The following is a 25,297-nucleotide window of genomic DNA, read 5'->3' as shown; positions in this document are numbered from 1 at the left end:
AAAAAATTATGATCGAAATTGTCATCAAAATCCATAACAATCTAAATACTAACCATAATGAAACAATTAAGTTTTTTTTCCCAGTTACATTAGTCGCTAATTAATCCAATCCAAGTGACGAGGCAAAACGGTCCACCTTCTTCTTAGACTATATGTGGGCTTATGCATAGATTTCAAAAATCTATGCTTTAGTATATTTTTCTCATCTTATTATCCTTTTTTAAGTCCTGATAGCCAATTGGAATTTGTTAGTAAAATACAATAAATTATTCTCTCCAATCATGTAAAACTGTTCAAAAACTACAACCCAAGAGCCAAAAATAAAATAAAGATAAAATGTTATCTTATGCATTAGTATTAGCTCTAAAAAATTTCTTCCTAAAAGAGGTAATTAATATATAAAATCCACCAATTAATCATTCTCTAATTATGCAGTGATTAAATTCAATTACGACGCTCAACAAGAGTGAAATTGTCAAAGTTGCGACACCAATCATAATTTTTCCCAACCATTAATTGTTGTAAGAACTGTGCCTTGTTCAATTCCTGATCAGCAACATAATGCCATAAACAAGTAGATTTTTTAATGCTCAGCTCCTCCACTCTAGCCTCTGTGTTTTTTCTCAAGTCATTAAGTGCCATTGCATATTCCAGCAATTCCACTAGACTCATGTTCTCAATCGACTGATCCAACCAAAACGCATCACTAATATCTTCTTTAACTTCTTTTTGCTTTATCCATGAATAATTACCCTGAATAGATGACTCGACTAGATATCGATCAAGAATTGCTTCCACATTATCATTGGTGTATACTCTTCCAAATTTTGATAATGTGAGGATACCAACTTCTACCCAACACAATGTGAAAAGCTCTTTAGCTTTATTGAACAACCCTCTTCTACGTTTGGAGAAAGTGACTTGACGCTTGCTTTTGTCTTCCAATTTCTTGATTTCAATTCGCTGACGACCTCGGCTGCTTCTTGTTTTCTTCACCTCTGTTGCGTTTGATATCAATACATTATCCTCCATAGTAAGAAAATAGAAGATCAGCCAAGGACACCAAAATTTGTACAGCACTTCTACGCGTCTTTAGGGGTTGATAGACAAAGGCTGAGTGCATGGGTTTATTTATACAGATTTAACCAAGTAATAACCTAACTTGTATAACAAGAAATAACTTAGGTGATGTGACCGACTTGCCACTTTAATATCTTTTTATAATGAGTACTGCTAATTTAAAGATATTGAATGAGATTTTTTTTCTTTTTTTTAGAAAAATTATAAAGATTAGTTACCCTATGAATTACATTTATGAATAGAAAAGATTTGCAAAATTGTATTGTTTTTCAAATCTTTGTATTTTATTTTTACTTTTTGAAAAAGTTTCATGTATTTTATTATAAACAAAAAGCCTAATTTTAAAAAAGAAATAATTTGGCCCAACTTATGAAAAAATTATGAATTTTAAAAATTTTAACTTATGTGAAAAGCAAATATGAGTTTTTAGATGAAATTATAAATCGAAACTTTTCAAGAAGTATTAATTTTAAAAAAGAATATTTAATAAATATTTTTTACATTCTCACAATTTACAAAATTATAAGGAAGATTATATATTTTTAGATTTTTTTCCATTTATTATTGAATTCATTTGTTTTTATTATAATTAATAAAAAATATTTTTATCTTATTTATTATTTTCACTTAAAAACTTGTGATTTAATTTAACAAAATTGACTATTTATTTTTTATTTATTAAAAATATACAAAATTATTATCAAATAATTTTTTCAATATCTCACCATACTTTTGTATTAAGTTTGCTAAATGCTATTTTTGCTTTTTTTTTTACAATATTTTTAGAACATGTCTACTCTAGTAGCACCAATGTAAAGGAAGTTAATAGTGTTGATCAATTTACACCAGTGTAAAATTTTTTAATCTTACATATTTTTCTAACCATGTATTTTAATAGATGAGATTAACTCACTTTTTTCCCTTTTGACTTATCTCTACCATTTTTGGGATCTATTGAAATAAATAGTTAAAAAATATGTAAAACTAAAAGGTTTTACATCGATGTAAACTGATCCTTCTCTATATTTATAGAGAAAAGTGAGGGGAGGGATTCACTTGCACTAATGGATTAAAATGGTTAAGTGTAAGTGTTATAAATTTAATTTTCATCCAATGATAAAAAAATGCATAACTCTTATACTAGTATAAGTGGATATTCTTTTTCATATATACATAAATATATATATATGATAAAGTAAGGGAAAGATAAATGGATCAAAGGCAATGGATAAGAAAGAAAAAATATTTTAGTAGTTATGAAATTTTTTTTTTTCATTTTAATGTTAATTGAGATATTAGGGGATTAGAATTTAAACTTTCAAATTGAAAATCTTAAGTTCAAATTTATGGAAGGAAATGATGATATTTATGTTAGAAAAAAATATAAAAGTAAAAGTTTATAAGAAAAAAACTTTTTGATAAACGTCTTGACAACTTGTTAACTTATTGTAACCTCTTTGTTATGTAGTTGGAGTTGAACAATATGGACCTTCAAATACAAATGAAATAACTTCAAGGAGTGTTACATATGCCACTTTCCCTAAGACTTATTTCACCTTAACTAGTTATAGTATGCAATAAGGGTGAACCAAAATGCCTTCAAGATATAATGAAGCCTTCTTTATTCTTACTTTGTAGTAGTAAAGTACACCACTAAATACTCTTGGGTAAGAATGGAAATACCTTGTCTTTAATAAAGATTTTTATAGCAAACAATGTTAAAGAAACTTACCTTTAATTGAGAAAAAGTTAAGAGAAAAAATAGAGTTAATTCTAAATTGAATTGTATGTCCAAATGAACTTACATCAATCTCTATTTGTAGAGATTGAATCATAAGGTTGTGACTTCTTTATTGTAATATTCTAATTAAAAATCACTTCTTTTTGGTTAGATCATTTTCTTTTGGTTAGAAATATATCTCTTTGAAATATTATAGACATATGTGTTCATTTGAATAATCAAACTTTTCATACAAAGAAAAACCATTTTTCACGTTTCTATTTTTAATTTCCAGAATGCTTTTTGAAGTAGGCTAGTCAATTCTTTTATAAAGTTGTCCACTATTTTCACCTTACAGAATGTTTTTTTATGCGTGAGTAGTTGGCTACTTCATATAGCAACTAACTTCTTTCAAATCTTAGAAAGGTTCCACATTTGACCTCCTATAGAGCAGTTGATTCATTTTCAATGATAATTGACTACTAAATACTTGACCATTTTTTTAGAAAACTATCAGCCAATGACAATTGACATTACAAGAGAATAGATCTTTAGTGGCATTTTTTTCTATTTTTAGCAGCGTTTATAAATGCTGCTAAACAATTCATGGTGTTTGCCAAAAATGTCACTTAAAGTATTGACTATATTTGCATTAGAGAAAATAGCAGCATTTTTCCTTAAAACATTGCTAACTTAGCGACATTTGTGTACACCATTAAATTTAGTGCTGTTTATGCAGACAAACACTGCTAAATTATAGAAATTAGTGTATTTATGTCCAAAAATGCCCTTTTTTGGATACAATCACCACTAATTACACAAATTAGCGAGTTTTTAGATACAAACGCCATTAATTTCTATAATTTGTGGTGTTTGTATTCAAAAAATGCCACAAAATTGAAAATTTTGCTTTTTTATATTTCTCTCAATATTTACTACTATAATTAAATAAAAATTTGAAAGAAATAAAAACGATTTTTATAAATTGAATATTATAAATATTTAAATATCTAAAGACATAATTTGTTCCAATACATATTGTTATTTACATCTATTTTTCTAAAAATATAGAAGCAGATAGGAAAAATGTAAGCAAAATAATACATCAAACTCTTAATCACATAATATTGAACAATTTTAAAAGAAAACGTTATCTTGATATCTCTCTTATCTTTGCCCACAAGCTTTGAAAGCACACATTGTCTCTATAGGTATCTTAAGCTCTAACTTTCATGAAGTCAAATGAATTTCAAGGGAGAGATAATAAGTGCTAATGAATACAAATCAAGTAACAGAAGAGAACCCATGAGTTAATAAGAGCATCATCACTTTTACAGGGTGCTTTGTATTATGCCTTCATTTGGAGGATTAAACCCAAAAGCTATCATAAAAGGACCATCAATAACCAAATTTACCCATAAAAGTTGCACAAATATCATGCATTCTAGTAACCCCAGAGCAATAGTCAAGAATATGGATATTACTTCTCCAACATTTGATGATATCATGTATTTGTGAATTTAGGAAATAAATAAATAAGGCATATCTTAATTGCTCAGAGTAAAGTAGAAGATCAAATTAACATGCCTTATGAAAGCTTTTATGTTATCATAAATTGGGCGACCCTCAGCAACAACTGAAACAATGGTGAATGCGTTTTTTGTCAAGAAAATGCCTAGAATAATCAATAACAAATAATCTGTGCCTAGACCCAAAAAAAGGCTAAAGGACGAATCGAACTAACAACCTTATGGTAAACATCTGTACGATCCAAAAGATTTGATAAGTTTAATATTGAAAGAATTTTTGAAGAAAATAAATTTCATAAGTCAAAAATTTTTTATCTACATATTAAAGGCGTTTCTTGTAAACAACACCTTCATTAATCTTATATAATTTTTTATGACGTGATTATTGAAAGCGTTGTCTATCAAAAATACGCCTTAACTATTCATTAAAACTTTTAATAAAACATATTCAAGGTGTTTTAGTCGAGAAATGCCTCTAATATCAAGTCTTGGATGGCATTTATAAGTAACAACACCGCTATTTGAATATTTAGTGGCGTTTGGATAATAAACACTTGAAGTTTTATAAAAACACGGAAGCTAGCGACATTTGTAAGTGAAAGGCCACTACAAAACTACTGCTAATATGCCATTTTGCTGTAGTGTTAGGTATCTTTAAATAGTAGATTTTGATCTAGGAAACCAAAGTTTAGGTTCGAGAGTATGGGAAGGTTATAGCACTCCCACAGCGCCCATCCAAAAGATTGTACCAGTTGGATTTTAGACTATCCAAGCCTTGATCATATTTATGATTTACCAAATAATTTAATATTAAAAATATATCTTAAAATTATTCCAATAGTATGGTAGCAATTTAAGATAATTCTCTTACCTCATAAGTATTCATGGAGACTAGTGTCCCACTTTGAAGAGGCTTCATCGTCAAATTTATTAATGTACTTTTATTCAAAAAAATTAGTAAAATCTCCTAATAGTTTAGTAGGACTTATTTTAAGACAGATCTCAATAGTTTGGTGAGATTTTATTGTAAAAAGATTTGTAAAAATTTTGTCAATCTTATTAAGTCTCCTAATAGTTCGGTAAGACTTAATTTAAAAAGTAATCCTGTAATCGCTTGGAGGATGAAAATATTTTTTATTTTTTTTAAACTGATTTTATGAAATTTCTCAATAGTTTGGTGGATTTTGTAAAATTCAAATCCATAAAAATTCTCCAATAGTTTGGAATGATTCATGAATTTATTTGAAAAGATTTTTTATTTTTACTTTTTTTGTAAATAAGTAAAATGAAACTCATAAAGAAAAAAAAATCACAACAATAAGTAATGTATTTTTTTTCAATTTAAAATAAGAAATAATAAGAGTAAATAAAAATAAACAAAATAACATAAATAAAATAAGAAAAATAAAGTCAAAACAGAAAATGGAGTAAAAATAGGAAGAAAATACCTACGATCGGGTCATGGTAAAACACACAGATTTAGATGCCTCAAATTTCAAGCTTTTCTTCAAAAGTATTTGAGTATGCCTCTCTTTCTAAAATGATTATTCTTCTGTTTTCTCTCTAACTAATTTTCAGAAATTAACAAATAAATCTCAAAAGCTGACAGAGAATTTTCAAAAACCCAACAAATTATCTAGAAAGCTAAAACCAAGAATCCCTAAAATACAGAAGCTTATAGAAATTCAAACTCAAAAACACCAAATCTCAATTCTAGAAAATCTAAACAAATCAAATCCAGAACCTAAAACCTCTTAGTTACTAAACAAAATTTTCTCTTTTCTCTCAAGAGTTTCTACATAATCTCTTTTTCTCTCTATCCCCATTTGCTTTGATCACAGATTTATTTAGGAATTCATACTCAATCAATTTCCCTTAAATCTTTTATTTTATTTTATTTTCGTTTTAATGAAAATTGATTCTGAAATCAAATTCCAAAATCTCTCCCTATCAATTTAATGTGAATTGATTATAGAATTAAATTTCGACAATCTCTCCACATCATTTTTAATGCCAATTGATTCTGGAATTAAATCTAAAAAATCTTTCAATTATGATTGAAGCTTAATTTCGAAAAAATATTTTCGGACAAAATGATGTGTCTATATAAAGTGCATAACGCAAATTAACTTCTTAAGTATTTCATCAGCATAAGTCATCAAGTAAGAAGAAAATTTTGAAGAATGCAGAAAGATCCATTTTTAAATAAAAAAATAGAGAAAAGGATAGCTAAAAAGATTTATAGGGAAGCATGAATGCAACCACATTAATAGAATAATAAAAAAATGCTTGCCTAAATTGACAATCAATAGGCAGATATGATTCCTAATTCAGATACGAATCATGTCCTTGATGAATATGTAACACCTTCAATTCCACGTTAGAAATTTGTAAGGATCTACAGAAAATATATAGAGACTTAAGTGTAACAATACTTACAAGCCACTTTTTGTGGACAAAAACTGAGAAACCCATTTGGCTAAAACATACAATACCCCATAAGTCGTGTCATCATTATAGAATCACATAAAGAACATGTTTGTCTCAAACATTAAAAATGAGTCTATTAACAAATATTTCCTAGAACTAACCAGATGAGGACGAAGGAAGACCTTCACTAATATTTCACTTACAATCAATATATGGATCCGGTCAACCAAAAGAACCATTTTCTTAAATCGTTTCATTTCTAAAACATATAATTGGACTTAGAATAATAAACTAACGAGAATCAGAAGTTGTATCACCGCCACCATCTAAGCCACATTGTTCTTGTCTATTGTATCATGTGACAGCCTAGCAAACAATGCTACACAAACTATTAAAATTATTTATCTGTAGCTCCTTTTCCACTGGTCATCCCACATCTGCCATGAAATGTCATTCAAAACTTTATTATACGGGAATATTACAGCACTTTTGAGATCTTGCGATCAATTTTTACTTGGGATATTAGTATCATATCCATGAAAGTAAAAAAGACAAACACAAACTAACTATATCCTACAATTTCTTAGCAACAATACGGTATTGATACATTTGGTTCTACTTTATGGTGGAGGTGGAAAAGCTGAAGTGGACCATACTTTGTCTGTCATTAGCCACCTATGGTCCCACCAAATGGTGGGCCATATGCTCAAGATGATCCTACGGTAAAAACTCAAGATGGAACCTTATAGCTTTTCATACAAAGTTAATAGAAATAGACATGGGCCCAAAGCCGAAGAACTCATTTATGTTCAGTACAGCAAGATTTGGTTCTCAGAAGTCAGAATTATTAAAATCAGATTATATCTAATAAGATTCTCCCAGAACTATTTTATTTGTACCAGATAACGTTCTCCTGTACAGTTACGCAAGACCAAAAAAGCAATTGAGGCGTATAATGTATTGTTGGTAAACTATGACGATTTCACACAAATATTCATATAATATTAATGATATGAAAAAAATTGAATTTATTTGCTTGAATGACTTCCCAAGCCATTAGGAGATTAGCTATAAAATCAAAAGTAAGTTGGTCTAAACAAACATATAAATTACATCAGTTGAACCATCAATATAAATCATATTATGTTTGTAGAAACAGCATATTACTAAATTAAAATCGAGGATCGAGATTTCTAAAAGTCATGTTGCTCCATTCTCTGTCACAAAGCTGTAATAATAAATTACTATTGGCCATTATTTGTTCCATTAATAATCCATCTTATACCCAAATTCCAATTTTCATAAAGTTCAATATTTTAAGTTTCTCAAATGCTTTGCATGTCTCACATTAAAATAACTATAAGATTGGCAAGGAAACTTACGTGTATAAGTAGGTGAGTAACACATATGCACAAAATAAAGAGAAAGATTAAGACTAAAAAAATAGCTTACCATTCCTCTCAAAGCTCAAATATGCTTCATGCATAAGTTAAAACTTTTAAAATTCATAATTTTTTCATAAGTTGAGCCAAATGATTTCTTTTTAAAAAATTAAGCTTTTTGTTTGTAATAAAATACATGAAACTTTTTTAAAGAGTAAAAATAAAATATAAAGATTCGAAGAATAATACAAATTCGTAAATCTTTTCTATTCATAAAATTTAAATGTATAGGATAATTAATCTTTATAATTTTTCTAAAAAAAAATAATCTCACTCAATATCTTTAAAATAGCAGTACTCGTTATAAAAGGAAATTAAAGTGGCAAGTCGGTCACATAGCTAAATTATTTCTTGTTATGCAAGTTAGGTTATTACTTGGTTAAACCAGTATAAATAAACCCATGCGCTCAATCTTTGTTTATCAACCACTAAAGACGCATAGAAGTGCTGTACAAATTTTGGTGTCCTTGGCTGATTTTCTGTTTTCTCACCATGGAGGATAATGTATTAATGTCAAACGCAACAGAGGCGAAGAAAACAAGAAGCAGCCGAGGTCGTCAACGAATTGAAATCAATAAACTGGAAGACGAAAGCAAACGTCAAGTCACTTTCTCCAAACGTAGAAGAGGGTTGTTGAATAAAGCTAAAGAGCTTTCCACATTGTGTGGGGTAGAAGTTGGTATCCTCACGTTATCAAAATCTGGAAGAATGTACACCAACGATAATGTGGAAGCAGTTCTTGATCGATATCTAGTCGTGTCATCTGGTCAGGGTAATTATTCATGGATAAAGCAGAAAGAAGTTAAAGAAGATATTAGTGGTGGGTTTTGGTTGGATCAGCCGATTGAGAAACATTGGTCTGGTGGAACTGCTGGAATATGCGATGGCGCTTAATGACTTGAGAAAAAACGCAGAGGCTAGAGTGGAGGAGCTGAGCATTCAAAAATCTACTTATTTATGGCAATATGTTGCTGATCAGGAATTGAACAAGGACCGAGATTTCTGAAGGTCATGCTGCTCCATTCTGTCACTAAGCTGTAATAATATATTACTATTGGCCATTATGTTTTCCATTACTAATCCATCTTATATCCAAATTCCAATTTTCATAGAGTTTGATATTTTAAGTTTCTCAAATGCTTTGCTTGTCTCACATTAAAATAACTATAAGATTAGCAAGGAAACTTACGTATAGAAGCAGGTGAGCACACACACATGCACAAAATAGAGAGAAAGATTAAGACTAGAAGAATAGCTTACCATTCTTCGATCAATCATAGAGCACCCATCAGCGCAAAGTAGGGCTGGAAATGTATCAAATTCTTCCGATAGACACAGAGTAAGTATGAGCCTCATCGCTTTTTGACACTCAGGTGTCTCAGCTAGAGATAAACCCCTAGTAGATCCTGTATGTGAACGGAGCAGAATGATCCACCAAAACCCAGAGTCAACCGGAGCAACTCTTCCAATGGCACTCTCTCCAAAATCTGCAATAATTGTGTCCGATTTACGTACAGGCTCGTGAAGAACTTTGAAGCTAGCTGGCATTGTACCTTCGCCTAGCTTGAATCTATCTATTCTTTTCCCCCACCCTTGAAGATGTAGGGTTTTCAAGAGAAAGTTCTTAGGCTCTCCATTCATCAGAAAAGCCGGAGCACTGGGTACAAAATTTCGAACAAAAACCTGAGCAAATTATCAAACATGATTAAAGCAGTCTCAGAAAATTTCAAATCATGAGCCATAATTGACCAGATGGTAATGGATTTTCAACATTAAAAACAACTTACCAAACCTCTTTTTTACAATCAGCTACGAAGCACTGGACAGGCAAAACAGTACAATAACACATGGACACGGTAATTTTAAAAAAACTAAAGATATGAGTATGGTAGGACACGGACACACGGTAATAAAAAATATTTTATATATTTCTTATATTAAAATATGCAATATAAACATGATCTAAAATAAGTTTCATTATCCATATTATTTCTGCCCAAATAAAAAGCCCTTTCTTAATGGGTCCATTCTTCATTCATGGCCCAATATAATAAGTAAAGAAATCATATTATAATCACTAACAACTAAAGAAAGCAAAAAGACCAACAGATAAAGAAGAAATTGAACATCTCTATGCCCTAGATATTTCTCCAATCTTCCCTTTATGACTTTGACATCTCCTCTATCCTTCATCTTCTTTAACCTTCAACAAATTAATAGTCTTCAGTTTATGACATTATCATCTCCTCCATCTTTCATCTTCCTCAACCTTCAACAAATTAAAAGGTGATGCTTCAATCTAGATATGAAATTTATCACTTGTGTGGTTTTATACTTCTGATTTATTTCTCGATGGACTTTACAATTCTCACTTCTTAGAGAAAAATTTAAGCAAAAAAAACTTTCCATGCCGTGTCCTTGCCGTTCCCTTGTCGTGTCTATTTTTTTTTTTTTGGTGTGTCCAAGGACATCTGACACATATTTGCCACGTCGATGTCATGTCTGTGTCGGACTGACCCCATGTCATTTTTCCTTGACAATCAGTATTCTCTATTCATATAAAAATTCGTTCAGGTTTGGCTTGAAGTTTCACCCAATCAAAGTTCTCCAACTTGGATCAAGGTATTTAGTTTTAAATGATGTTACCCCACATTTAGTATTAAATGATGTTTGCCCACATTCAATTAAGTTCAGAGTTTGCTAGTCCTTGTATTCTGGTTCAAGCTTTCCATCCATCACTAATTAATTATAGGTTGATGCTCAACACATGATCATAATCAATAATAAATGTCAATGTCATAGTTTATAATTTACACATATGCAATAATAATTTCATTATCACCAAAAAAGGGTCCTACTTCATACTATGAGATGAGAACTTTACCTGATCATAGTTCAAAACTTCCTCAGATGCATGGTCATACACGACAATGGTACCAACTGGTTGGCCTCGAAAATACACCAAAGACCTCCTGAGAGCTTCCCATGCTTCAGCCACCATAGGGCGCGGCTCAAAAGAGTTTCTACTTGATGAAGCCGGAATACCAAAACCTGACCTCCCACCGAGAAAGTACGTGGTCATAATTGTCATAACCCCCTATTGTGAGACCAATAGAGAGCTCACTGATTGACCTCTCATCAAATGATCTTTGCCTCTCTATGTTAAGCCTTGGCTTATCAAGGAGGCGCGAGAGATCATAATCATCCATTTTGGAGATTGAGCAAGTTGAGCTCACATTTCTATGTTCCACCTCTTTAGTCCCATACATTTCTTTGTCTTTAATGCACAAAAACAAAAGTTTTAAGTTTTAGAAGAAGAGATCTACAGTTCAAAAAAAAAAAAAAACAAAGAATTAGAGCCCCAAATATTTTGTATAACAACAAAGCATAAACCCCAGAATAGCAAATAAACATGCTTAATATAGGAACTAAAATGCTAAGACTACTTATAAAGCTGATGAAATAAAAGCCTTGCCTTGTTATCCATTCAACAACCCTTTTCCTTTTTGTAAAGGGAAGAAAACAAAAATAAATTTAAAACCAAAACTTTTACTCATACATTACCAAGATGGTTGAAGGATAAGACGGAATTTTCCAACAACCAACGTCAATCATAATCATTATATTTATATATATATGTAATTTTTTATTTGCAAGTTTTTTAAAAAATTATTTATTTTGTAAATTTTTAAGAAATTTACTACATTCTATTTGGCTATAAGAAAAAATTAATCAAGATAAAAAAAAAAAAAAGGGAATAGATCAAGATACATACCAAGAAAAAACCAACAGAGTGTAACAAAAAAAGAAACAAAAGAAATAATAGAAATCAAGCCAGCTAAAAAAAGAAAACCCAAATCTGAAACTCAGGCCAAGACATCAAACAAATTAATCAAAACACCCAGACACCGAAAAAGAAAGAAAGAGCTTTATATAAATAAAAGGCAAACCCTTAAGAAAGCAAAATGTTGGAGAAAATGAATTCTCCGACAACCCCAAGAGAGAATAACGACCGACGATTTCGTCGAAAAATGGTCGAAAAGATAAAGAGATAAAATAAGAGGAAGAATAGGCAAAGAAAATTTAGAAGATCGTGGGGATATGATATTTATAGAGTGAGAAGAAAAAGACTTGACAAAAAAAATAAAAACAAAAACTTATTATGACAATAGGCATACTATAACCATGTCTTTCTCGTTTTTATGTAAGAACAAAAAAAGGGGATGGGTTAAGTTTATCGATAATTGCCGGTAAAAATGCTTGTGAAATGTTCACACTGTAGTAAACGACACTATTTAGAAATGGCTATGAGATCGTCTGATTTGGCAACTGGAAGTCTGGAACTGGACTTTTCAGTGGCCAACTTTTTTTATTAGTTTATGTTGGATTTGTTCTTTTTTTACCATACATTGATTTTGGTTAGGTAAAGTAACTCTGAATTTAATTTTGTAATTAATAACGTTTCATTTAATTTTAGCGTGCTTACGTTAAGTTTTTTAATTTTTTTTAACTCTTGATTCACATTTAATTCTCTATTCTTACTTATTTAACTCGACTAGAAAAACATTATATGTCTCAATTTATTTTAAATTCATAAATTTTAAAAATTTAATCAACATATATTTCATCTAATTAATAATTAGTTGGTTTTCAATTTTTTTTATATAGTGACAGAAAAAATTTTTAAATGTAAGAAGAAAGTTCGAACTTCACTATATATTCTCATCTCTTATTAAATAAAAAAATTAATTATAACCCTTTTAATCCTTGAGTTATGTAATTAGGATAATACCTTTTTTGTCATGTAATTTTACTTATTTATATTTAAGAATCTGAACTAAGATCTTTAAAATACAATATCAAATTGCAATCATATATTATATCATTTTATGACGACAAAAAAATTAAATATTTTTAATTTCAAATTTTTAAATAGGAGTAAATGTAGTTTAGTCTTTAACTCAAAAGATATTTATATATGGAATATTATTTCCTATATATCATCAATACTGTTGATAGTATTTTTGATGTTTTATGCTATATTTGGATAGATATTAATAAAATAAAAGAAAAAAAATTTTAAAGGAAAGAAAATAGTATATGTATTCCTATTTGGATAGTTAAAATTAATAAAAGAAAGAAAAGAAAAAAAATTCTGATAACTATTATTTGGATAAATAGTGAAAAGGAAAAGAAATAATTTATTATAATATTTTTTCAATTATAACATTTTTTTATAAAGTAACATATAATATACAAATATATCTTTATGCTACTTAGCTTGTATAAATAAATCTTTTTTAAAAAAATTGAGCATGTTTAATATGATAAGATATATTAGCTAGTTATTTATTTACTCTTAATTTTGTGTTTAATTCAATCTTTTAATTATTCTGACAATAATTTGGCTTATTTTGTTATTAAGAATTAAAAAATCATAAAATATTTATAAACTGTGATATTGCATAAAATACTCAAAAAAAGAAATTATTTTTGTAGAAAGTATTAATTATATAATCAAATCTAATGTCATAATAAAAACATAGATGTAATAGTCTTTTTATAAAAATAAAATTTTTTGAACTTTCCTTTCCTTAGCTTTTCCCCTAAATTGAGATATTAAAAACAATTAGGATTACAAGAGAAATCAAAAGTTATTGAGTTTCGACTTCTTTTCTTTCTTTTAAATTAAAAGTTTATTCAAACAAAAAAATGGTTTTTCTATTTCCATTACTTTTTTTATTTTCATTTTTTTTCCTTTTCTTTCCTTCATTTCAATCCAAACGTAATGTTAGTTAGAGAAAGTTTGTGTGAAGTTGTTAAAGGTTGTATAGCTTAAACCTGTAACTAAAAAGCACAATAAAGGATGCTAGAGTTTGTTTTTAAGAAGCACTCCTTAACTTAAATTAGTGGAATACATGAGGAAAACCAAGGAAAATGGTGAGGTGTATTAAGAAAGCTTCAATGGAGGGAAAATGTTTAAATGTGGAGTATGTGTATTGTCTTACATACCAGGACTCATCTTTATCTTATTATGAGACAAGAGGTGGTGATTTAATTGAGATAGTTAACAGTTAATGAAAAGTATATGTGAAGCTTGAGGAGGATTCACGTGGATGACTATAAGCCACATTTAATCATCCTAAGTAGGCACGGGCTATTTTTAATAGTCCTAGATAAGTTGGAGGTTAAGTGTTCAATTTTGATATGTTGCCTTGATGGGATATCGGTGGAGATGTTAGGCAAATCTTTCCCTTGGCGAAGGGTGAGCCATTTCTTTAGGCATTGATGATGTAGCAACTTTGGTGTGCATTCCCTAGGCAATTTGAAGGTTTGATCATGTTGACTAAGATTGATCAAGTAAATGGACGTAATAAATACAATTTTCAAACTTTATAAATAGTTTTATTTTTGTAAAAATAAAGAAAGTGGAATTAAAAATTATAATGTATCTTTTATAATATTAATTTATTAATATTTTTAAATATACTTTAATGGGATATGACGTTATCCTTTAATCATGCAGGTGTAGATCAAGTGGCTTCATAAATGAATACATTTCTTTTAAATATTAAGTTAAAATTTGATTTCAGTCATTTTACTATCTTAATTTTTAGCTTTAATCTATTTGTCCTATTTTTAATGAATTTAATCTTACAAACTTTAATTAAAAATCAATTTAAGCACAATTGGTAACAATATTAAAATTTTGTCTTCATCTTAGATAACGTTGCATATTGGAGATGACTTGGAGATGGACTAATCTTTTTGCTTTATGGTATATATTTGTAAAAGAATAGTAGCATGGGTACATATTTCATTGCTAATGTATTTAAATATGTATTTATATAATCTAATGTTATGATTTTAATTTAATGTAATAAAAAACATAAATTTTATTTTATTTTTTTAGCTAAATTGAAAGTTTACTTGGATATTATATTTTTTACAAATTTATTTTAACAATATATATAACTTACAAATATATACATGTTTAAGCAAAATGAATCCCAAGTCATTCCATTGAAATAACTTACAATCAAATGAATATTTCAGTTTACCATTTTCTATTTTTTTTTAATCCAAATGAATAGATTTTTTTTCAACAATGGAGGATTTTTTAACAATAATTTTTTATCATTATTATAGTTCTTATTTTTATTTGTTTATGTAATATACTTACTAAGCTTCTTGATTTTAAATTAACAAAAAAAACTAATATGAAAAAAAATTAAATATAATTATTAGGAATTATACATCACAAACAAAAACCATTAACTTAGGTTTGGAGTATGACTAAAGTGGTTAAAATGAATGAGAACCCAACAATCGAGTCTTAAAAGTCATAACATGCCTAATTCACCTCTTATGAATTTAAAAATATCAACTTCATCCCATGAGATAGGCGTCAACAAAGCAGACCACATAGTTAACTTTTATTTATAAGATAGATAGATATTTTATTGTAATTAAATAATAACTTTTTAAAAATTATAAAAAAAACATTTTTTGTATTTTACTGAATTTTTTTTTTTGTATTAAGGTATGCAATATTGTCCAAAAATTTATATTATCATGTCAAGTTATCAACAAAAATGGCATGCGGTGGAATTTATTACAGAAAATAATGTTGTTATCAATTATTTTTAGGTCTATAGTTAAATTACTATTTAAGTAATGAATTTTGCATTTAATATACTACTTTCACTAAATTCAAAAACATACAATACAACAATTACAAATTTATTTGGAATAGAATTGGGATCAAGGGTTGCAAAATTTCATCCTCTATATAAGAAGCTTTTTCATCCCTTCAGTCATGTGTGACACATAAAATAATAGAGAGGATAGGATAATAATAATTTTATATCATATTTGGTTTGTAATAATCATTTTATATCATATTTGGTTTATATCTAAACAAAGAGATAAGATTGTAAGAGTGATTAATCATTCTCTTAGCATAAGATGATTCAATGATTTGATAAATACCATTATGTCATAATTATGTAATAAATTACCTACCCAATTTCACATCTTTGCCATGTGAATTAAAAAAATCCATGTCATCATAACCCAAATCACCAGCCAATGAAATTTGCCATGTAATCGAAATTAATGTCATGTTAATAGATCAATATCCACATCAGCGGATTTAACGAAAAAAAATTAAATATTAATGATTCGATTGAAATTCCAAAATTTGAAAAGTAAAGGTATTGTCAATATTGAAATTATTGCAAATAGACTAAATCAATATTTTTACTTAATTACTGAGATTGATAACATAATTTGATCATTTAAATTGATTACAATGGTAAATACAACAAAAATGAAACAATATTATGATTAGAATCAAACATTTAAAACATATATGAAATGTCAGCCAAATGTTAACAATCGCGTGGTATATTGATAAAATATTAAATTTAATTTCAATGATAAAAATTTACTTTTTGATAAATTCAATTAAAAGAAATGTCAGTGAAAGTTTTGAATGGGGTAAAGAGTTTAATGAAAATTTTGATGATTGCAAAGTTGGAATGGAATTGGATTTATGAAAAAAATGTGACAAACAAAAAGAAAATAACTTTTTAAATTTTAAAATAATAATAAGATCATATCAGATTTTGCATATGTATGTTTGTCGAAAAGAATTGAAAATAGATTTTGCATGCGTGTTGATTAATCTATTATTCTCCTGTTTTTCCATAACTTGTGCTTTACTTAAACCATTTACAAGTAAGAGTGTAATCGAGTCGAGTCAAGCTAATACACTGCTATGCACGAGCTCGATTGAAAATTTCAAACTCAAAACTCGATTTAAACTTGACAAAATTTTATTTTTCAAGCTTAAGCTCGACTCGAGATAAAGCTCAAGCTCGATTAATCTTGATATCTAGTCCAAAATTACAAATCAAATTAACATGATTGATAGCAAAATCCCAATTTAACTAATCAAGACAACTACCCTTAACAAATTAATTATAAAAAAAAAAAACTTAAAAAATTAAATCTAAATAGTCAAAAGTTAACAAGGTAGTTAAGAAAAGTTTTAGCATAGAATCGAACAACAATTTCTAAGGGCCTATTTCAAAAATCAAGCCAATGAACTCAAAATGAAAGAAAAAAAAAAACTTAGAGACCTTACCTAGAATTGCTACTAAAATTAAACCAGGTGTCATTGATGGAGAATAGCTACTGTTGCCATTGGCCTAAAAGGGACATTGTTAGCTAGAGTAAAGATTGTTGAATCGAACTCTAGATAGGGAAAGCAAGAAAATTTTAAAGATGAAAGCTCAAAAGAGTAAGAAAGTAAGGAAATGGGTGGTTGTTGAGAATCTAAGAGGGCTTTAGAAGAGGAAAGATAGGGGCACCTGGATTTGGAGAGGGATCGGGAGAGTGGGAATGAAAAGGAAATAGACAGAAATGGGCATATGAATGTTAGAATATTAAATGAGTGTGAATAGTGTTGTTAAGGATTTATATATATATGGATAAATTTTTAATTTTTAATTAAATAATAAAAAAATATATTAAAATAGAAAAGCTCGATTAGATTCACAGCTATTTAAATCGGATATTATGATACTTGAATTTGGCTCGATTGATAAATCGCGTTACTCGAGCTTGAGCTTAACTCAATAGATGTATCATTTATACCTTTAATTGTAAGAATGGTCATATATTATATATATATAAAGAGATTAACTTATATCAGTGTAAAATTTGTTAGTTTTATATTTTTTTAATCATTGATTTTAATAGATCTAAAATATTATATTAAACTCTTTTTCTATTTTTGACTTATCTCTCTCATCCATTTAGAAATATCAATTTTACGCGTTCTCGATAGGAAACTTGACTTTTTACCCTAATGGAAACATAATGAGTATTAAATTTTAAGGATAAAGATGGAAATATATATGATTTTAAATTTTTTATCAAATACGAGAATAGAGATGGATAATATAGTACATATTCTGTATCTGTATCTTATATTTATATTTAGTAAATAAATTTTTATTAAATAATTTAAAATTTTATTTTAGATAAATTAAAATTAATATATTTCTATTTAAAAATATATATTAATATGTGTATAAAAAATTACATAAATGTGAAAATTTAAAAAAAAAAAAAAAAGCAAAATATAGAATTTGGTTTTTATTTTTTTAGAAAAGTTACAGTTACAAGATCACCCACACTCTTTAAAAATATAGGAGCATGGAGATGAAGATATATTTGAAATACCTATTAGATAAAAATATTAAAATTGGTATAATATAAAAATTTGAGGATGAAGATAGGAAATGGTATACTCGTCTTGTATTATACCCATTGATATTCTTACACATCCATTAAATTTGTTGAAATCGATTATTAAAAAAACAAAATTAAAAAATTTTACTTGCTGATTGCTTCTTTATATAAACACTATTATATGAGAAAGAAACGGTTTCGATTGAAATATAAACACTATTATACGAGAAAGAATATTTCCAATTGAAAAAACTGTGTTGAAATAAAGCCAAAAGGGGCAAAATTAGACTGATAACTCCACAAACATGAAATTTCAAATTGATTTAGTTTCCAATTGGTATTATACAATTAGCTAGTGGTTTTTTGTTGAATATTTTATATTTTGTAGGAACAAAATAAATATGCCTTAGGATAAAATGTTTCATATAATTACTTCAGACGTATTTACTGATCTGTTCGATTTATCCTCAATCGAAGAGACGATTTGGTGTCATGTTTAGATATTTGTTTGAAAAATTAAAACATTGGTTTTCAATATTATTAGATTGCCATTACTTTCACTATATTGTTCAATACCAATCGATAACACTATTATCTTGACTTCTATTCAAAACTATATATATCTACTATGCCTGGATTTTATTTTGCTTCATCTTTCTCTTCAAATTGTATTATTGTCCAACTTCAATTTTTATTGTTAAAATAACAATAAGGAACAGAAAAATTAATCACTAGACAACAAATAAGACATGTGAAAGGGACCTGGATCCATTCCAGACCCAAACTAATCTTTTTATGATCAACTTCATTAAAGATGAGGCAGATGGATTAAGGGGGTTTTTTAAAGATACTTTGTTTGTATTCCTCTCCAATGTTAAAAAAAAAAATTAGAGATGATTTTTGAATGACCCAAGAAGAAAATATAAAGAAAAAATTATGATCGAAATTGTCATCAAAATCTATAATAATCTAAATACTAACCATAATGAAACAATTAAGTTTTTTTTCCTAGTTACATTAGTCGCTAATTAATCCAATCCAAGTGACGAGGCAAAACGGTCCACCTTCTTCTTAGACTGTATGTAGGCTTATGCATAGATTTCAAAAATCTATGCTTTAGTATATTTTTCTCATCTTATTGTCCTTTTTGAAGTCCTGATAGCCAATTGGAAATTGTTAGTAAAATACAATAAATTATTCTCTCCAATCATGTAAAACTGTTCAAAAAGTACAACCTAAGAGCCAAAAATAAAATAAAGATAAAATGTTATCTTATGCATTAGTATTAGCTCTAAAAAATTTCCACCTAAAAGAGGTAATTAATATATATAATCCACCAATTAATCATTCTCTAATTATGCAGTGATTAAATTCAATGACGATGCTCAACAAGAGTGAAATTGTCAGAGTTGCGACACTAATCATAATTTCCCCCAACCATTAACTGCTGTAAGAACTGTGCCTTGTTCAATTCCTGATCAGCAACATAATGCCATAAACAAGTAGATTTTTGAATGCTCAGCTCCTCCATTCTAGCCTCTGTGTTTTTTCTCAAGTCATTAAGCGCCATCACATATTCCAACAATTCCACCAGACTCATGTTCTCAATCGGCTGATCCAACCAAAACGCATCACTAATATCTTCTTTAACTTCTTTCTGCTTTATCCATGAATAATTACCCTAAGCAGATGACTCGACTAGATATCGATCAAGAACTACTTCCACATTATCGTTGGTGTATACTCTTCCAGATTTTGATCATGTAAGGATACCAACTTTTGCCCCCGCACAATGTGGAAAGCTCTTTAGCTTTATTGAACAACCCTTTTCTACGTTTGGAGAAAGTGACTTGACGCTTGCTTTTGTCTTCCAGTTTCTTGATTTGAATTCGTTGACGACCTCGGCTGCTTCTTGTTTTCTTCGCCTCTGTTGCGTTTGATATCAATACATTATCCTCCATAGTGAAAAACAGAAGATCAGCCAAGGACACCAAAATTTGTACAGCACTTCTACGTGTCTTTAGGGGTTAATAAACAAAGGCTGAGTGCATGGGTTTATTTATACGGATTTAACCAAGTAATAACCTAACTTGTATAACAAGAAATAACTTAGGTGATGTGACCGACTTGCCACTTTAATATCTTTTTATAATGTGTACTGCTAATTTAAAGATATTGAATGAGATTTTTTTTGTTTTTTTTAGAAAAATTATAAAGATTAGTTACCCTATGAATTACATTTATGAATAGAAAAGATTTGCAAAATTTTATTGTTTTTTAAATCTTTGTATTTTATTTTTACTTTTTTAAAAAGTTTCATGTATTTTATTATAAACAAAAAGCCTAATTTTAAAAAACAAATCATTTGGCCGAACTTAGGAAAAAATTATGAATTTTAAAAATTTTAACTTATGTGAAAAGCAAATATGAGTTTTTAGATGAAATTATAAATCGAAACTTTTCAAGAAGTATTAATTTTAAAAAAGAATATTTACTAAATATTTTTTATATTCTCACAATTTACAAAATTATAAGGAAGATTATATCTTTTTAGATTTTTTTCCATTTATTATTGAATTCATTTGTTTTTATTATAATTAATAAAAATATATTTTCTCTTATTTATTATTTTCACGTAAAAACTTGTGATTTAATTTAACAAAATTGACTATTTATTTTTTATTTATTAAAAATATACAAAATTATTATCAAATAATTTTTTCAATATCTCACCATACTTTTTTATTAAGTTTGCTAAACGCTATTTTAGCTTTTTTTTTTTAACAGTATTTTTAGAACAGGTCTACTCTAGTAGCACCAATGTAAAGGATGTTAACAGTGTTGATCAATTTACACTAGTGTAAAATTTTTTAATTTTACATATTTTTCTAACCATGTATTTTAATAGATGAGATTAACTCACTTTTTCTCCTTTTGACATATCTCTACCATTTTTGGGATCTATTGAAATAAATAGTTAAAAAATATGTAAAACTAAAAGGTTTTATATTGATGTAAACTGATCCTTCTCTATATTTATAGAGAAAAGTGAGGGGAGGGATTCACTTGCACTAATGGATCAAAATGGTTAAGTGTAAGTGTTATAAATTTAATTTTGATCCAATGATAAAAAAATGCATAACTCTTACACTAGTATAAGTGGATATTCTTTTTCATATATACATATATATATATATATATGATAAAGTAAGGGAAAGATAAAGGGACCAAAGGCAATGGATAAGAAAGAAAAAATATTTTAGTATTTATGAAAATTGTTTTTTTTCATTTTAATGTTATTTGAGATATTAAGGGATTAGAATTTAAACTTTCAAATTGAAAATCTTAAGTTCAAATTTATGGAAGGAAAATGATGATATTTATGTTAGAAAAAAATATAAAAGTAAAAGTTTATAAGAAAAAAACTTTTTGATAAACGTCTTGACAACTTGTTAACTTATTGTAACCTCTTTGTTATGTAGTTGGAGTTGAACAATATGGACTTTCAAATACAAATGAAATAACTTCAAGAAGTGTTACATATGCCACTTTCCCTAAGACTTATTTCACCTTAACTAGTTATAGTATGCAATAAGGGTGAACCAAAATGCCTTCAAGATATAATGAATCTTTTTTATTCTTACTTTGTAGTAGTAAAGTATACCACTAAATACTCTTGGGTAAGAATGGAAATACCTTGTCTTTAACAAAGATTTTTATAGCAAACAATGTTAAAGAAACTTACCTTTAATTGAGAAAAAATTAAGAGAAAAAACAGAGTTAATTCTAAATTGAATTGTATGTCCAAATGAACTTACATCAATCTCTATTTCTAGAGATTGAATCATAAGGTTGTGACTTCTTTATTGTAATATTCTAATTAAAAATCACTTCTTTTTGGTTAGATCATTTTCTTTTGGTTAGAAATATATCTCTTTGAAATATTATAGACATATGTGTTCATTTGAATAATCAAACTTTTCATACAAAGAAAAACCATTTTTCACGTTCCTGAATATTGTAAATTTTCATGCAAAGTAGTTGACTCCATTAAGAAAGCAATCAACTATTTCTTTGTATTTTTAATTTCCAGAATGCTTTTTGAAGTAGGCTAGTCGATTCTTTTATAAAGTTGTCCACTATTTTCACCTTACAGAATGTTTTTTTATGCGTGAGTAGTTGGCTACTTCATATAGCAACTAACTTCTTTCAAATCTTAGAAAGGTTCCACATTTGACCTCTTATAGAGCAGTTGATTCCTTTTCAATGATAATTGACTACTATATACTTAGACCATTTTTCTAGAAAACTATCAGCCAATGACAATTGACATTACAAGAGAATAGATCTTTAGTAGCATTTTTTTCTATTTTTAGCAGCGTTTATAAATGCTGCTAAACAATTCATGGTGTTTGTCAAAAATGTCAGTTAAAGTATTGACTATATTTGCATTAGAGAAAATAGCAGCATTTTTCCTTAAAACATTGCTAACTTAGCGGCATTTGTGTACACCACTAAATTTAGTGCTGTTTATACAGACAAACACTGCTAAATTATAGAAATTAGTGTATTTATGTCCAAAAATGCCCTTTTTTGGATACAAACACCGCTAAATACACAAATTAGCGAGTTTTTAGATACAAATGCCACTAATTTCTATAATTTGTGGCGTTTGTATTCAAAAAATGCCACAAAATTGAAAATTTTGCTTTTTTATATTTCTCTCAATATTTACTACAAAATAGTTTAGTAGGACTTATTTTGGACAGATCTCTCAATAGTTTGGTAAGATTTTATTGTAAAAAGATTTGTAAAAATTTTGTCAACCTTATTAAGTCTCTTAATAGTTTAGTAAGACTTAATTTAAAAAGTAATCATTCAATCTCTTGGAGGATGAAAATATTTTTTATTTTTTTTAAATTGATTTTATGAAATTTCTCAATAGTTTGGTGGATTTTGTAAAATTCAAATCCATAAAAATTCTCCAATAGTTTGGAATGATTCATGAATTTATTTGAAAAGATTTTTTATTTTTACTTTTCTTGTAAATAAGTAAAATGAAACTCATAAAGAAAAAAAATCACAACAATAAGTAATGTATTTTTTTCAATTTAAAATAAGAAATAATAAGAGTAAATAAAAATAAACAAAATAACATAAATAAAATAAGAAAAATAAAGTCCAAACAGAAAATGGAGTGAAAATAGGAAGAAAATACCTACGATCGGGTCATGGTAAAACACACAGATTTACATGCCTCAAATTTCAAGCTTTTCTTCAAAAGTATTTGAGTATGCCTCTCTTTCTAAAATGATTATTCTTCTATCTTCTCTCTAACTAATTTTCAGAAATTAACAAATAAATCTTAAAAGCTGATAGAGAATTTTCACAAACCCAACAAATTATCTAGAAAGCTAAAACCAAGAGTCCCTAAAATACAGAAGCTTACAGAAATTCAAACTCAAAAACACCAAATCTCAATTCTAGAAAATCGAAACAAATCAAATCCAGAACCAAAAACCTCTTAGTTACTAAACAAAATTTTCTCTTTTCTCTCAAGAGTTTCTACATAATCTCTTTTTCTCTTTATCCCCATTTGCTTTGATCACAGATTTATATAGGAATTCATACTCAATCAATTTCCCTTAAATCTTTGATTTTATTTTATTTTTGTTTTAATGAAAATTGATTCTGAAATCAAATTCCAAAATCTCTCCCTATCAATTTAATGTGAATTGATTATAGAATTAAATTTCGACAATCTCTCCACATCATTTTTAATGCCAATTGATTCTGGAATTAAATCTAAAAAATCTTTCAATTACGATTGAAGCTTAATTTCGAAAAAATATTTTCGGACAAAATGATGTGTCTATATAAAGTGCATAACGCAAATTAACTTCTTAAGTATTTCATCAGCATAAGTCATCAAGTAAGAAGAAAATTTTGAAGAATGCAGAAAGATCCATTTTTAAATAAAAAAAATAGAGAAAAGGATAGCTAAAAAGATTTATGGGGAAGCATGAATGCAACCGCATTAATAGAATAATAAAAAAGTGCTTGCCTAAATTGACAATCAATAGGCATATATGACTCCTAATTCAGATACGAATCATGTCCTTGATGAATATGTAACACCTTCAATTCCCCGTTAGAAATTTGTAAGGATCTATAGAAAATATATAGAGACTTAAGTGTAACAATACTTACAAGCCACTTTTTGTGGACAAAAACTGAGAAACCCATTTGGCTAAAACATACAATACCCCATAAGTCGTGTCATCATTATGAATCACATAAAGAACATGTTTGTCTCAAACATTAAAAATGAGTCTATTAACAAATATTTCCTAGAACTAACTAGATGAGGACGAAGGAAGACCTTCACTAATATTTCACTTACAATCAATATATGGATCCGGTCAACCAAAAGAACCATTTTCTTAAATCGTTTCATTTCTAAAACATATAATTGGACTTAGAATAATAAACTAAGGAGAATCAGAAGTTGTATCACCGCCACCATCTAAGCCACATTGTTCTTGTCTATTCTATCATGTGACAGCCTAGCAAACAAAGCTACACAAACTAGTAAAATTATTTATCTGTAGCTCTTTTTCCACTTGTCATCCCACATCTGCCATGAAATGTCATTCAAAACTTTATTATACGGGAATATTACAGCACTTTTGAGATCTTGCGATCAATTTTTACTTGGGATATTAGTATCATAACATTGAAAGTAAAAAAGACAAACACAAACTAACTAGATCCTACAATTTCTTAGCAACAATACGGTATTGATATATTTGGTTCTACTTTATGGTGGAGAT

General features: G+C 28.0%; 1 protein-coding gene and 3 pseudogenes across 1 annotated transcript; 1 reads left to right on the top strand and 3 right to left on the bottom strand.

Annotated features, from left to right (window-relative positions):
* LOC111283730 (putative alkaline/neutral invertase F) overlaps positions 1-25,297 on the bottom strand; it is a 135,287-nt pseudogene that overhangs the window by 32,282 nt on the left and 77,708 nt on the right.
* Positions 445-1,032, bottom strand: LOC149519735 (agamous-like MADS-box protein AGL31). Its single transcript, XM_089758846.1, has one exon. It carries the CDS (start codon positions 1,030-1,032, stop codon positions 445-447), a length of 588 nt encoding a protein of 195 aa, XP_089614972.1.
* On the top strand, positions 8,646-9,661 carry LOC149519734 (agamous-like MADS-box protein AGL61; annotated as a pseudogene).
* On the bottom strand, positions 19,765-20,425 carry LOC149519733 (agamous-like MADS-box protein AGL61; annotated as a pseudogene).

The sequence above is a fragment of the Durio zibethinus genome, chromosome 3 (assembly GCF_047325235.1).
Source record: "Durio zibethinus cultivar Kanyao isolate XHJ-2024 chromosome 3, ASM4732523v1, whole genome shotgun sequence".
In the NCBI taxonomy this organism is placed as follows: Eukaryota; Viridiplantae; Streptophyta; class Magnoliopsida; order Malvales; family Malvaceae; genus Durio; species Durio zibethinus.
The sequence above is the reverse complement of the archived record's forward strand: the minus strand, read 5'-3'. Positions and strand labels throughout refer to the sequence as shown.

Bases quoted from the DNA above. Each gene is read 5' to 3' on its own strand.
- LOC149519735 (XM_089758846.1), bottom strand. From the start codon at position 1,032: ATGGAGGATAATGTATTGATATCAAACGCAACAGAGGTGAAGAAAACA.